The sequence below is a fragment of the Phoenix dactylifera genome, chromosome 2 (genome assembly GCF_051530095.1).
Source record: "Phoenix dactylifera cultivar Ajwa chromosome 2, Ajwa_hap1_PhDact_Kaust_v1.1, whole genome shotgun sequence".
Taxonomy (NCBI): Eukaryota; Viridiplantae; Streptophyta; class Magnoliopsida; order Arecales; family Arecaceae; genus Phoenix; species Phoenix dactylifera.
This window is the reverse complement of record NC_143191.1, coordinates 48647522-48660012: the sequence shown is the minus strand read 5'-3', so window position 1 is coordinate 48660012 and position 12491 is coordinate 48647522. Positions and strand designations below refer to the sequence as shown.

General features: G+C 37.5%; 1 protein-coding gene across 1 annotated transcript; it reads right to left on the bottom strand.

Annotated features, from left to right (window-relative positions):
- Window positions 1-847: 847 nt before the first annotated feature.
- On the bottom strand, window positions 848-10007 carry GAPCP-2 (glyceraldehyde-3-phosphate dehydrogenase of plastid 2). Its single transcript, XM_088716738.2, has 14 exons — window positions 9671-10007; window positions 9295-9383; window positions 9098-9165; window positions 8952-8990; window positions 7225-7325; window positions 6086-6198; window positions 5700-5799; window positions 5449-5595; window positions 5146-5206; window positions 4913-5010; window positions 4691-4833; window positions 1716-1799; window positions 1543-1632; window positions 848-1448 (listed from the first exon to the last, which is right to left on the bottom strand). The coding sequence occupies exons 1-14, from the start codon at window positions 9770-9772 to the stop codon at window positions 1394-1396; spliced, it is 1290 nt and encodes a 429-aa protein (XP_088572864.2). The 5' UTR covers window positions 9773-10007; the 3' UTR covers window positions 848-1393.
- Window positions 10008-12491: the final 2484 nt, after the last annotated feature.

Here is a 12491-nt window from a genome sequence, read left to right as displayed (position 1 = left end):
AGAGGTGTCAGCGGAGGATGATAATTTGCTAAACACGTAGTATTGGATATGGGCCTAGAAAATAGACAATAAAGTATTGGATTGGGCTTAGGTCTCGAAATCAGACCCAAATGCGTACTTGGTTGGGTATAAATTTAGGTGAGTTCATACCCAAAGTCTCGAATCTGACTCAGTACGTACAATTATTTTCGTTTTCAATTACAGGAAAATGAAGTAGCAACACATTTTTTCACCATATCTCTGCGGTTTACAATTTTGCCTTGTTGAAACAAAATGTCATATTTATATTAAAAAAAAGGTGAAATGCAGCAAAGACATTTTTTTTAACATTTTTCTATATCTTTATTTTTACCACGGATCATAATTATGCTAAAATAACTTATTAAAATGTCCAATTACTGTCCATCCGATATCTGAAACTGATATGCGTATAGTTTTACTTTTATTCAGACTCTCACGGTTTCAGTTGGGATTGGAATCCGAGTTTTAGAACCTCGATTTCCAGGGATCTAGCAGGAATCTTGGTTTCAAGGGTTTATTTATAGTTGGAGGGGGTCTTGTACAGCAATGCTGGAGATCTAGAACGGCTAGAATAATGCAATTGAGCTAGTTCTCTTCGGACTGCCCTAAAAAACCTGGACGGATACAAGTCCTTCCTGCCTAACATGATCAAAACCTGGACGGATATAAGTCCTTCCTGCCTAACATGATCTTGGACTTGGGCGGGCAAAAAGGCCAATTCTGAGATATGATCCAAATTAAAACAACACTCAAACGTACATAGTAATCAGCAGCACCTTCCAAATTTAAGAAAACGGAATTCATTCACAAATCAGAACACCAAATAGACCAAAATTCGCCATCTCCATATTGAATCATATACCATCCTTTTACAATACCGATACAGTATGAAACTATATAGCACTATAGTATGGTATGAAACTGTGTATCAGTTTAATACCAATATAATACAGTATGAGACTCATACCAGTTCAGTACCGACTGAAACAACAAAACTTACTGGGAAGATAAAAAAACATAACAAAAATTTAATATTATAATTCAGAAGACCTGTTTCAGTGCAACAAGAATGAATATGATCTAGGTGCATTTTTTTAAAAACACACGAGAATCCCCGGGAATAAATTTCTTCATCAATGGTCTCTTCCTCCATGCAAGAGATGAAAGTACCACTTCCCTTCTGAAAAATCATGTAACTGGTAGCAATACAAATTAAATCTCAAGCATTCCGCATTATTTCCAATATCGGAACAAGAAAACAAGACAGCTCCATCAAAATTGAAGCTTTAAAAAATTTGTTCTGCTTGAAGGATCCTCCAAGCGTGGACAGCAGCAACCCGCTGGATGCCTCAAGTTCCAAAGCATGTGTTCTTCAGTGGCGGGCACCGACCAGGGCCATGTGCTCTATCAAGTCCAGCACTCGGTTGCTAAACAAGAAAAAAAGGATATGTATCAGACTGAAGACATTGAACAAAAGATAGGGATGATAGCAGTGGAGTGAGAACAAGAGTAGTTCCTAACCTGTAGCCCCATTCATTGTCATACCAGGAGACAAGCTTCATAAAGGAAGCACTTAATCCAATACCAGCCTTCGCATCAAATATACTTGACCTGGAAATATATAACACATGCAACGGTTTAGAACCTGTTTGGCGAAGTCATACATGGGAATCCATTATATACCGAATCCATACCTTGAGTCGCCAACAAAATCGTTAGAAACAACATCCTCATCAGTGTACCCAAGTATGCCTTTCAGTGGGCCTTCTGATGCAAACCTGAAATAAATTGGCAAGATTAGATGCAATAACGAAGTGAAGTAGAAAATATATCAAAATTTTCATGTACATGTGAGGCTTAAATATGCACACATGCACAGAAATAAATAGCATATTTTCTAACCAAGATCTTTGTTTATCAGTGTAAACATGTAAAGGGATCCAAGTGATGGTGCAATCATGTACGAAAGTCCCTTTTTTAAATTGAAGTGTCTACATTATCCTTCTACGACCATACTCTAGTTATTGCTTCCATGCCAGCCATTGACATTGTCAATAAATTCACCTTGTGCATTTTACTCATTACTCACCAAAAGAACCCCCGTAGGATCCTTCTTGTATGCTTTTCCACTGAGGAAAAAAACATATATAAGTTCCTGTTTAAAAATGTTCAAGAATTGCAGAGAGAAGGAACCTAAGTAGCTATATTTGCGATGCAAGCGAAGCGGCAACCTGAAATCCCAAGTCACTTCCAAACGATCACAAAGTGACACCTAAGTTTGACGCAATGATAATTGGTACAATAGTAATCTCCTATACTGTCATAGACTGGAAGTTTGGGCGTTTTTCCCTTTATACATGTGGTATTCTACTAGTCAAAAAGCCCTAACACCCTTTTAGCTAAAGAGTCATCTAGGTTGCCTAATTGGTAGAGCATGATCCAACAACTCCTCTCCCCAACCAAAAATACCACTGCTCAGCCTTTTCATGCTACATAAGTTTACCCTTCAAGCAAATATTCATTTAGTGGTTCTTAAAGGTGGACTCACCAATCTATCTTTCCACTGCTTTATCAACTTTAGCAATAATTCTTTCATACTCACCATATTTTCTAATTTATCTAAACTTCTATTATCCTTTCCTCACTATATGCTAGCTTGTGAACATCCTTTGCTTCCTCCTCTTGTAAACATCCACAGATATCTTAAATACCCACCCTAATAGTTATTTGCTCCCTCCTACAATTGTCCTATCATTCAGAATTTTCTATATTTCTAGATTTCCGTATTTGAAAGAAGAATATTTTAGTAGCCTTTGTCTTTTGGACCTTTTAGGCACCAGCAACTTCATTTAATAGATTTACTCATACACAGCAGAACATCACAGGCATCAAATTTGTTCATCATTCTAGTACTGCAACTTTGATTAAGTTTTTTACATCTCATGCTATCAACCTTATTTCTGCATATGATGTTGATGCATCAAAGTTGGGTTAAGAAATTTAATCCAGAGAAATCGGTTTCCTTTCATTACAGTCAACACCAATGACAAGAAAAATTTACATGGAGGAAAGAGGATTTTGGGAGAAGACCTGCAATTACGCTAAAGAAAATATTTTTTTAATGGATCATCAAAATGGATGGTTTATGGACATATATTGCATCTTTCATTGACATGGCGGTCTGTGCTATAGTATGGTTGCAAGGTGAACTTGCATCTGGTGCTTTGCACTTTCTATTAGTGTGGAAGCTTCTCAATTCTTGATGTTACCCTAAATTTCACTCATATATAATTTTTACCAACAAGTACAGAAATTTTGAGCTATAATCAATAAGAAAAACTGCAACTGATCTACAGATTGCTTACTGGGGATGGGGATGGAAAAATAAAACTCAGATTAAAATGGATCACCAACAAGCAGGCACAAACACGCACCCACAGACAACAAGGAACATGATTTGACTCTGAGGGCATTCAAAGTTAACTTATTAAAACACATAGTGCTACTTCCATGTCTTTCAGGTACGTAATAAAGTCATTGATGAAGAACATTTTACGTACTTAGAAAAAGAAATGCATATTCATATAGTTTCTAACTCCCTTATAAAAATAAAATTAAGAAGAAAACAAGTTTCTTTCACCAGATCATGTTGAGCAAGTTAACAAGTTCAAGTGAATCATCATCACGGCATAAAAGGTTATCTAAGGTAATATAGTCATTGATATTAAGAACAAACCTATTCAGGTTCCAATGACTGCGACAAAGGAAAATATCTACCAAGACCATATAAGATTCCTGCACTAGGTTTCTATTTGCAACACCATAGTTCAGACATGATCAGTAATGTGGATGGCTAAATTCCACCATAGGTAACTGCAGCAGCAGGAGTACTGCAGAACTAAGTTGAGCCAAGTTTCACCTGGCTCAGCTCAAAGTTTATATTTCATCATGTTTGATTCAGACTTCATAAATGCTATAACTCATTTCAGTACATATGGAAACATGCACATGGTTCACAAGCATATAACCAACCAATAGTACTAACAAAGTCAACACAGCATTTAGAAAAGCTACTTTAAAATGTTGGTTTGGAATCGCGTTAAATTTAAAGAAGTAAACTTGTCAGTTTTTGAGGTTTTCATCTCAATTAAGGATGTTTATGCTGATTTAGTCTACAGGCTACATGTCTAAATCTAATATAATATACAATAACAAACCCACACTAGATCAACGTAGTCATATATCAGCTTAGGGTTGTGTGACCAATCAAGTTATATTTCAGGCGATAGGATCAGCTAAATGGTTCAGCGAAAGTCTGAAACCAACATCATAAAGGAGAAAAAGCTTAACTTATTAAAAACTCAAGTATTTAAGCTACATGATTGACAGATTTTGACAAGTTACAAACAGCAAAACATGAAATATTAAAGATAAAAGAACAAGCAAAAAGTTAACTATACAAATTTAGGTTTAGAATTTTTCACAAAACACATTGCCTCAAGGACTTATTAAAAAAGACTAAAATGATCATAGGATATAATTAAAAGAAAAGTGATCTACAGAACAGATAAAACAATGAGCAAAATCACATAGCATGCATCATCATACAGAAGCCAATAGTTATATTTAACAGATTGCAACTAAATGAAAGAAACAGAAGTTTGCATACTTAATGGCGGCTTTGACATCATCATATGAAGCACTTTTCTCTATTCGGCAAGTTAAGTCCACAACAGAAACATTTGGTGTTGGAACTCGGAAAGCCATCCCGGTAAGTCTCCCATTGAGTGCTGGAAGAACTTTTCCGACCGCCTGATATTCAAAGAGGAAAGTCAATTCATATGAAAGTCTAACATGAGATTTAATGTATTGTAAATCATCTTGATCTCACCTTTGCTGCACCTGTTGAACTGGGGATGATGTTTTGACCAGCCCCACGCCCTCCTCGCCAATCTTTCATTGATGGACCATCAACAGTCTTCTGTGTTGCTGAGCAGAGTAAGGCAAACGATTGTTAAGAAATAGCAAGGTGGTAAAGCAAACTGTGTGCAATGATCATATTTGAGAGGCATGTCTAGATGGTTGTCTATTGTTAGCATAAGGGTAAGATAGAAAAGCAAAAACCTGTTGTAGCATGGACGGTTGTCATAAGGCCTTCAACAATACCAAACTCCTCATGGACAACCTGCAAGATATAACTATTTACACCGTGAACAGGGGCATGCTTCAAATGATATCACACTCAATAACAGAGACATTGGGAGAGGCATAGAATTTCAGAAATCATAAAAAAGAAAAATACAATTACAGAAGAACAGATTGCATAGCATAAATTTTTTTTATAAGTAGCACCTAGTCATTCTTATCATTTATTGCACATGACATTCCAATGAAAACAAAGCATCACATTCTAAAACAATAGCACACCTTGGCTAAAGGAGCAAGACAGTTGGTTGTACAGCTAGCATTAGAAACAATATCCATGTCCGGGTTATATCTTTTCTCATTTACTCCAACCACGAACATAGGAGCATCAGCTGATGGAGCTGATATTACCACTTTCTTGGCACCACCCTAAAGGAATTTAAAAGGAAAAAAACTGTCATTGTCAATTTTTCATACAAAAAAAAATAGCAGAAGAAATATTTGTATATCAAAAAAAGGGGCAGGTCATGCACCTTCAAGTGAGCTGATGCCCTATCCATTGTCGTAAAAACACCAGAAGATTCAACAACATATTCTGCTCCAAAATCACCCCAAGGAATATCTGCTGGATCTCTGATAAAAAAGAATTTTCAGGCATTTCTTTATGTTTAAGCTCCAATTGGTAATATATTTCGTAATACAAGCTAATTGAGAAAAAGTAAGCCATTTCATGTTAAAACTCTCAGTCATATCAATGTAAGAAAGGTTTCTTCCATGAACAGGTCCTACGGCTGTTAATTTGATGCATATTTCAGATTAATCATGACACAAGTTCAGCTAACAAAATTAAAAAAAGACTCAGCAATAACATGAAAAAGTCAGTAACCTTATAACAACCATAATAACATTTCTGCATTACCTTTTGCTTGTGACTGCAATTCTTTTCCCATTGATTTCTAATGTGGACTCATCCACAACCCTAATGGTTCCCTTGAATGTTCCATGTGTTGAATCATACTTAAACATGTATGCCTGAAAAGATGGGATTAATTTAAAATGATATTATTTTAAGAAGCGGTTACAAAAATGCATATCAAAGAGAAATCACCTTCTGTTATTAGCTGATGATAAAGAAGTATAATACATAGAAGATGTATGTCCAAAAGAAAACAGAAGATAAAAGGAATTCGTAATTATATATTATTCATAATTAGTAAAGTCACTGTTGTAGATTATGATGCACCAACATTTTCTTTTCAAGGACGGAACTTGCTGCCAAGTTTATAGATACAAAATTAAGTTGAGCATCGAGGGAAAATGTAAATCCCAACTCCCAGGCGATCCATTCTTCTACTTTACTTTTGGCTCATAACTTAAATATATTCTACCCGTATAAATAGATAAGCAGGTATCACTATGACCCAAAATCAAGTCCCACCGTTGAAAACTTAAGCAGATATAAGGCCATATCAATCCAACAACTCATGTAGTAATTTGAAACCATGAAATGAACTTTTCCTAGTTCTTGATAAATTATCTAAGTTATCTAGCTAATTAAAAATATTCGGATCTGTTAGGATCTCAACGAGGTGGGCTACCATATGAGTTGATTACATATCCATTAGAATATTTTCAATCGTAATACAAGCAGCAAGTAGACACTAAAAGTATAAAGACAATCTCAATTAGGTGAAATCAGCTGCATGTTTCAGATTAATTTATTCTAGCTTTTATCTCCTTTTCAGCCACCTTGTACTTGTACTACACAGCTATGAAGGATGCACTAAGTAATTCTTCTAACAAACACGATTTCCAACATGGCATTGCTGTTCTACACACTGGAGGTTGTGGACATCCACTAAATTACCTCTATAGTAGAAAAGGATTGGATAATCTACATACAAGATAAATAACAATATAAAATCAATGATGCCTGCATCATAAATTCAAATAAACAGATCCTATTTATCGTCTATCTTGCAAAACATATCCAAACATAGTGAATTACATCATATATTTTAGAATTCAAAAAATATCAACAAAAATATGGTTCCTTACCATGTACTTGGCATCAATGAAAGGGTCATTAACTGCTACTACTTCAATATCATCTCTGCTAGTCGCTATGCGCAACACTAGCCTTCCAATCCTCCCAAAACCTAATGTAAAACAAAATATTTGCATATATGGAATTAATCAGGAGATAGCTAATTTTGAGTTCCACATAATACATTAAAGAAAGTCATGATTATGACATAATACATAATCAGCAAAGTCATTGTGGAGAAAAGAAAATAAGCTTGCAGAATTCAAGGATCTAGAATAGCCTAGATAACTCTATCTAAGAGGGGATCTTAAATCTCTGTCAAGACACTCATGCTTGTTACCCCTATATACCATACCAAACAATGTAACGCAAAAAAAAAAAAGCTTCATTGGTGATAATGAGACTTGTGAAAGTTCAAGGGGCCCTTTCTTGGAAAATTCTAATTGTCACACCAGACAAAACCAGGCTGTCCAATATGCAATCAAAAATAATTGCTATCATAAGTTCATTTGAATTGATTCCAACTAAATACATTTATGCTACCTACACATTTTCGGTTCAAAACTACATTCAATTACTTTGTCTTGTATGCAACATCAAAACTTATTCTTGATCCATGTTATTTTTTGAAGACCAGTAGTTTGAGTTTCCATACAGCTATAACTTGGATATAGGTCAAGATGAACACCCAAATCGAGAATTTTATAGCTGTATTGATATAGGTAAGCTCAAACAATGAGACTAACTGACATGTTGTTCTACATCTTACGCAACAATATTGCTTCTGAGAACAACTATTTGGTAAAACCTTAAGACCAAAGATTGGTTAACAAAATACAGGCACAAGTGAAAGTAAAGTATATGTGTCATAGCTGACTACAAAAACATACATACACACTATAAAGCAAAAGCATAAATCAGCATGGTATAACAGGTACCCCCCAATTAATCAATCGCTTCATAAGTTCAAAACAAATGCATACATATATATATACGTGGACTAGGATCAGGTTGAGTGGACATGCACTTAGAACCGTTAGATGTGATCTACTATCTCTAAACTGCTTATATATCAAAAATTATGAAATTTAGACCCCCCAGCTTATGCATCAAGTAGTAAAAATTATACATAGTCTTTCTTGTTATTTAAACTGTCCAATGTTTTAACCACTTGATGCATAGAATAGGGACTTCAAATCTCATGATTTTTAGTGTGCAAGCAATTTAGAGATAGTAGATCACATCTAATAACTTGGATAATCGATATTGAACCGCCATCGTCCAAGCAAGACCTGTTCAGTTCTGAGCAGAGATCTACTCAATCGGATCCTAATCTCCTCTCTCCCTCTCTCTCTCTCTATATATATAAGTGTATGCATTTACATACGTACATATACATATCAAAAATCATGTGATTTGAAGACCTATGCATCAAGTGATTAAAAAACATGTACTGCTTTGTTTATTTAAACCATCCAGTTGTTTGACCATTTGATTATAGGCTAATATCTATAAATCACATCTGTCTGCTGCCGGTTGTCTCGGTTCTCTTCCCTGAGCTGTCTGCGGGCTAGCGGATTTTTAGAAATGTAAGCAATTTAGAGATAGTAGATCCAACCGATATAGATAGACTTAAGAAGACAAAGGAAAAAAGAAACTAATGCTTGCAAAACAAAAGATTCAGTTCTGCACAACTAAAGCTCTACAGACATGTGCAAAGGATTAAACAAGAACCCACCATTTATGCCAACCTTTGTCTTCCCACCAGTTGACGACCCTAATCAGAATAAGAACCAGACATCAAAAACCATCACCACTAACAAATAAAAATGGAAAAACGCAGCTTCTTATCTGACTTTTTTATCATAGTGCAGGGGAGCTTACTTGGAACCATTGGAGGGGCCTCAGTAGCTGTAGGTTTAATTGGCTGAATACTCCGAGCACTAGGTTTCCTGCAAAACTCATATAAGCAAGAAGATGAAGCCTCTCATCAGCAAAACTCCAAAAAGAATGTTTATTAAAGAAACCAGCAAAACCAATAGCGGCAATAGAAGCAACAGAAACTGGGACTACTACTTAACTGGGACAATGATGACTCCGCAGAAGAAAGGGCTAAACCAAAAATACTTGAACGGATCTGTGCTGAACTTGAACTTCTGACGCAAGATATCTGCGAAAAACAAATAAAAGGATGTTTCAATTCATTTCCAGTAGCCAAAAAAGAAAAAAAAACGCCTCGTGCATTGATCAAAACTCAATAAACAGCCAAAAAACAAAAAAGATCACAAGTATCATCTTAATAGAGACAAAAACGACTCGGGGAGATCACAATCACCCCATTCACGGAACGAAAACACCGAATAACTTGTCCCCCAAATTGTGGACCAAATCCATAGCAAAGCCCAAATAATAATCAAAATCCTTTCCACAGAAGAGAAGGAAGCTAAAAAATCGCACCATAAACGACTCGGAAGCCCGACTTCCGGAATCGGAAGGGAAGCAGCCGCGCGATCCACCGATCAAGGGCGTCGCAGATCGGGCGAGCGTCGAGAACGCCATTAGACCCCTTCTCTCTCTCTCTCTCTCTCTCTCTCCCCTCTCGCGAGGAAATGAAAACCCTAGAACAAGGCGACGGGATGTTAGAACGGACGGTGGATGGAACCAAAATGGGGGACGGGGAGGAGCTCCTTTTATGGTAGGATTAGCGTTTGGCGACTTCCTTCTCTCCGGCGGAGCTGTTTATGGAAATTATAGATACTCTACCTTTTTTGATAAATGTACACACCCTCCGGACGTAATTTTGAAATTGGAAAGGGAACTTTATGGAAAATGGGGAGTGAATATAAAAAATATTTGGGGTTTGTTGGGTTTAAGTTGGTGCCCGGGGCATATCGGGGGTTAGGTGGGTCGTCTGATGACGTGGCAAACAAGAGCCACGACTTTCTGAAGGAGTGATTGTTAGTCTCAGTACATATGCATAGAAACTTTATGCGAATATTAAATATCGACCGTCCATTATTCTAAGGCAGTCGTAAGATTGTTTGTCGCATATAAATTGTTATACGGACAGACGGGATTTAGCCTCGTACGGTTGGGTTTTCCGGGGTGGGTTCGTATGACGACTTGTATGATCACGAAAATATTAACAACTTTCCATTTTTGGGTACAATGATCTTGGTCACGTGATTTAATGCTTTAAAAGTAGAACAACGTCAAGTCTATTTGTCACCGACAATGTCCATGTGTTATTTTCGCTCTCTCCGACCTGGTAAGTTACCGCCGCAGAGGATAAAAATAGGATTTCTCCAATTTTCTAACCGTTGGATCAGATAACAGATCAGAATAAGAACTATTCAATATCAAATCCGACGGTTAAAATACGTGCGTAGCACGATATTAATATACTCCGAGGCACATTATACCGGAGATCGAGTCGCCGTTGGGTTGATTTAATAGCGGGGTAGGTGGGGAGCCCGGGAAGGACCTTGTTCTGGTATACCGCAGGAGCGATTATTTTAACCGATTTCAGCTCAATATGACCAGTCATCGTTCACGGGCTCTGTATAACTAAATTGTTCGCGAGGAACGACGGAAGCTGGAAAACGACTTGGGGAGGGAGAAGCTTTTGGGCGTGCGGACATGCCAAAGTTGTGCCGGAAGCGGCATCGGATCCTTCTTTTTTTTATGCGGGTGATTACTGGGGTCCACTCTTTAGAATTGGACGCAGATGCCCTTGGATGATCAGGGCCGTCAAATCGGACCCCTTGGATCGTCCTCTGAAATAAATAAACTAGCATTCATCAAATGATCCCGAAACCTAACATGTTCCATCAGATTAATAGCACAATTAATCTATGGATACAAATTTCTCTATCCTTGAGCCAATATTTTACACCGTTCATATCATGCCGCTGTCCTATTAAAAATTATAGATCTCCTGCATCTCGCACAACTAATCTATATGGCAATCTTAATTCAAGAATCAATATGTCAAAATCTGAGTTACGTACTAGTCTAATTCGACCTACTTATACCTGTTGTTGCTAAGAACTGATTGGCCCTAGGCACCGCGGCGAAAGCGCGACGACACAAGAGAGCTCAGTAGTCGACTACTCTGGCCGGAATTGGAGAATGCGAACGGCGCTCGGTCACTACAGTCGAGATCCTCGTCGGATGACGAAATTCTTACCTGGAACATCATAGAGCAAGAAAGTTTTCTAGTCATAACATATCCGACAGAGGATCCTCCGATGCCTAAGTTAATGTGGTAATTAAAGAATAGAAGGAGGTTGTATTTTAGTCTGCTAGGATGTTCTTGTTTGCTTACCTCTTCTACCCCCTCCCCTCCTTTTTTTATGTATATTCGGTGGAGGAGCCTATTTACCGCTAGAAAATTAGGATATATGGGTCTATCAGAAAGGACTAGCTTAAGTATGGCCTGGACATTGGGAATGAATACTTTGCATGCGGATGACGTTCTGCATATCACATCGGTGGAATCTCGAAGATCACTGGGTCCTCCAGTTAGGATGCAACCAACTGTGAGGAGCTCTTGATATGCAAATTTGGCGGTATGGCATTGGCCTCACCCAATGGTCGCTCCCAATCCACCATGTGTTAGCGTCATAGTATGTTTTAATTGGTTGGACCTTTGGGTAAGTTGTAGCCGGTTGGAGACATACCAATACCCATGCTTCATGTTTAGAATTAGCTAGCTCTCTCTCTCTCTCTCTCTCACTACTTCCTACGCTTCATGTTTAGAATTAGGTAGCTCTCTCTCTCTCTCTCTAACTACTTCCTATGCTTCATGTTTAGAATTAGGTCTCTCTCTCTCTCTCTCTCTCTCTCTCTCTCTCTCTAACTACTTCCTATGCTTCATGTTTAGAATTAGGTCTCTCTCTCTCTCTCTCTATCTCTCTCTCTCTAACTACTTCCTATGCTTCATGTTTAGAATTAGATCTCTCTCTCTCTCTAACCACTTATACCCATGCTTCACGAGCTCACCATATGCTCTTAGTTTGAACATTTCCTACAAGGGCTTCCTCCATGTCATTGTAGTAGTTAGTTCCATGGGCTGAATAAAATTTATGTATGTATGCGTCATGCTTGACGTTGGCTTCTAGCTTTTGTTCCATGGGCTAGTCTGTCGCTCGTTACATGCCTACATCACAAGGATATCGGTAACTCAGCTTGCTAGCTTTTGGAGAATGCCAAAGAACACCAGGTTGTGCACCTCGCGTACTGGTGATATTAGGTGGGCCACACATAATAATTTATA

What these genes read in the sequence shown, in the direction of transcription:
- GAPCP-2 (XM_088716738.2), bottom strand. Translation starts at nt 9,772, where the DNA reads ATGGCGTTCTCGACGCTCGCCCGATCTGCGACGCCCTTGATCGGTGGA. An exon ending in ATTGCAGTCACAAGCAAAAG is followed by an intron (nt 5,800 to 6,085) that starts GTAATGCAGAAA and finishes CTTTTTTATCAG; the next exon opens with AGATCCAGCAGATATTCCTT. An exon ending in GATGTCAAAGCCGCCATTAA is followed by an intron (nt 1,800 to 4,690) that starts GTATGCAAACTT and finishes AATTTATTTCAG; the next exon opens with GTTTGCATCAGAAGGCCCAC.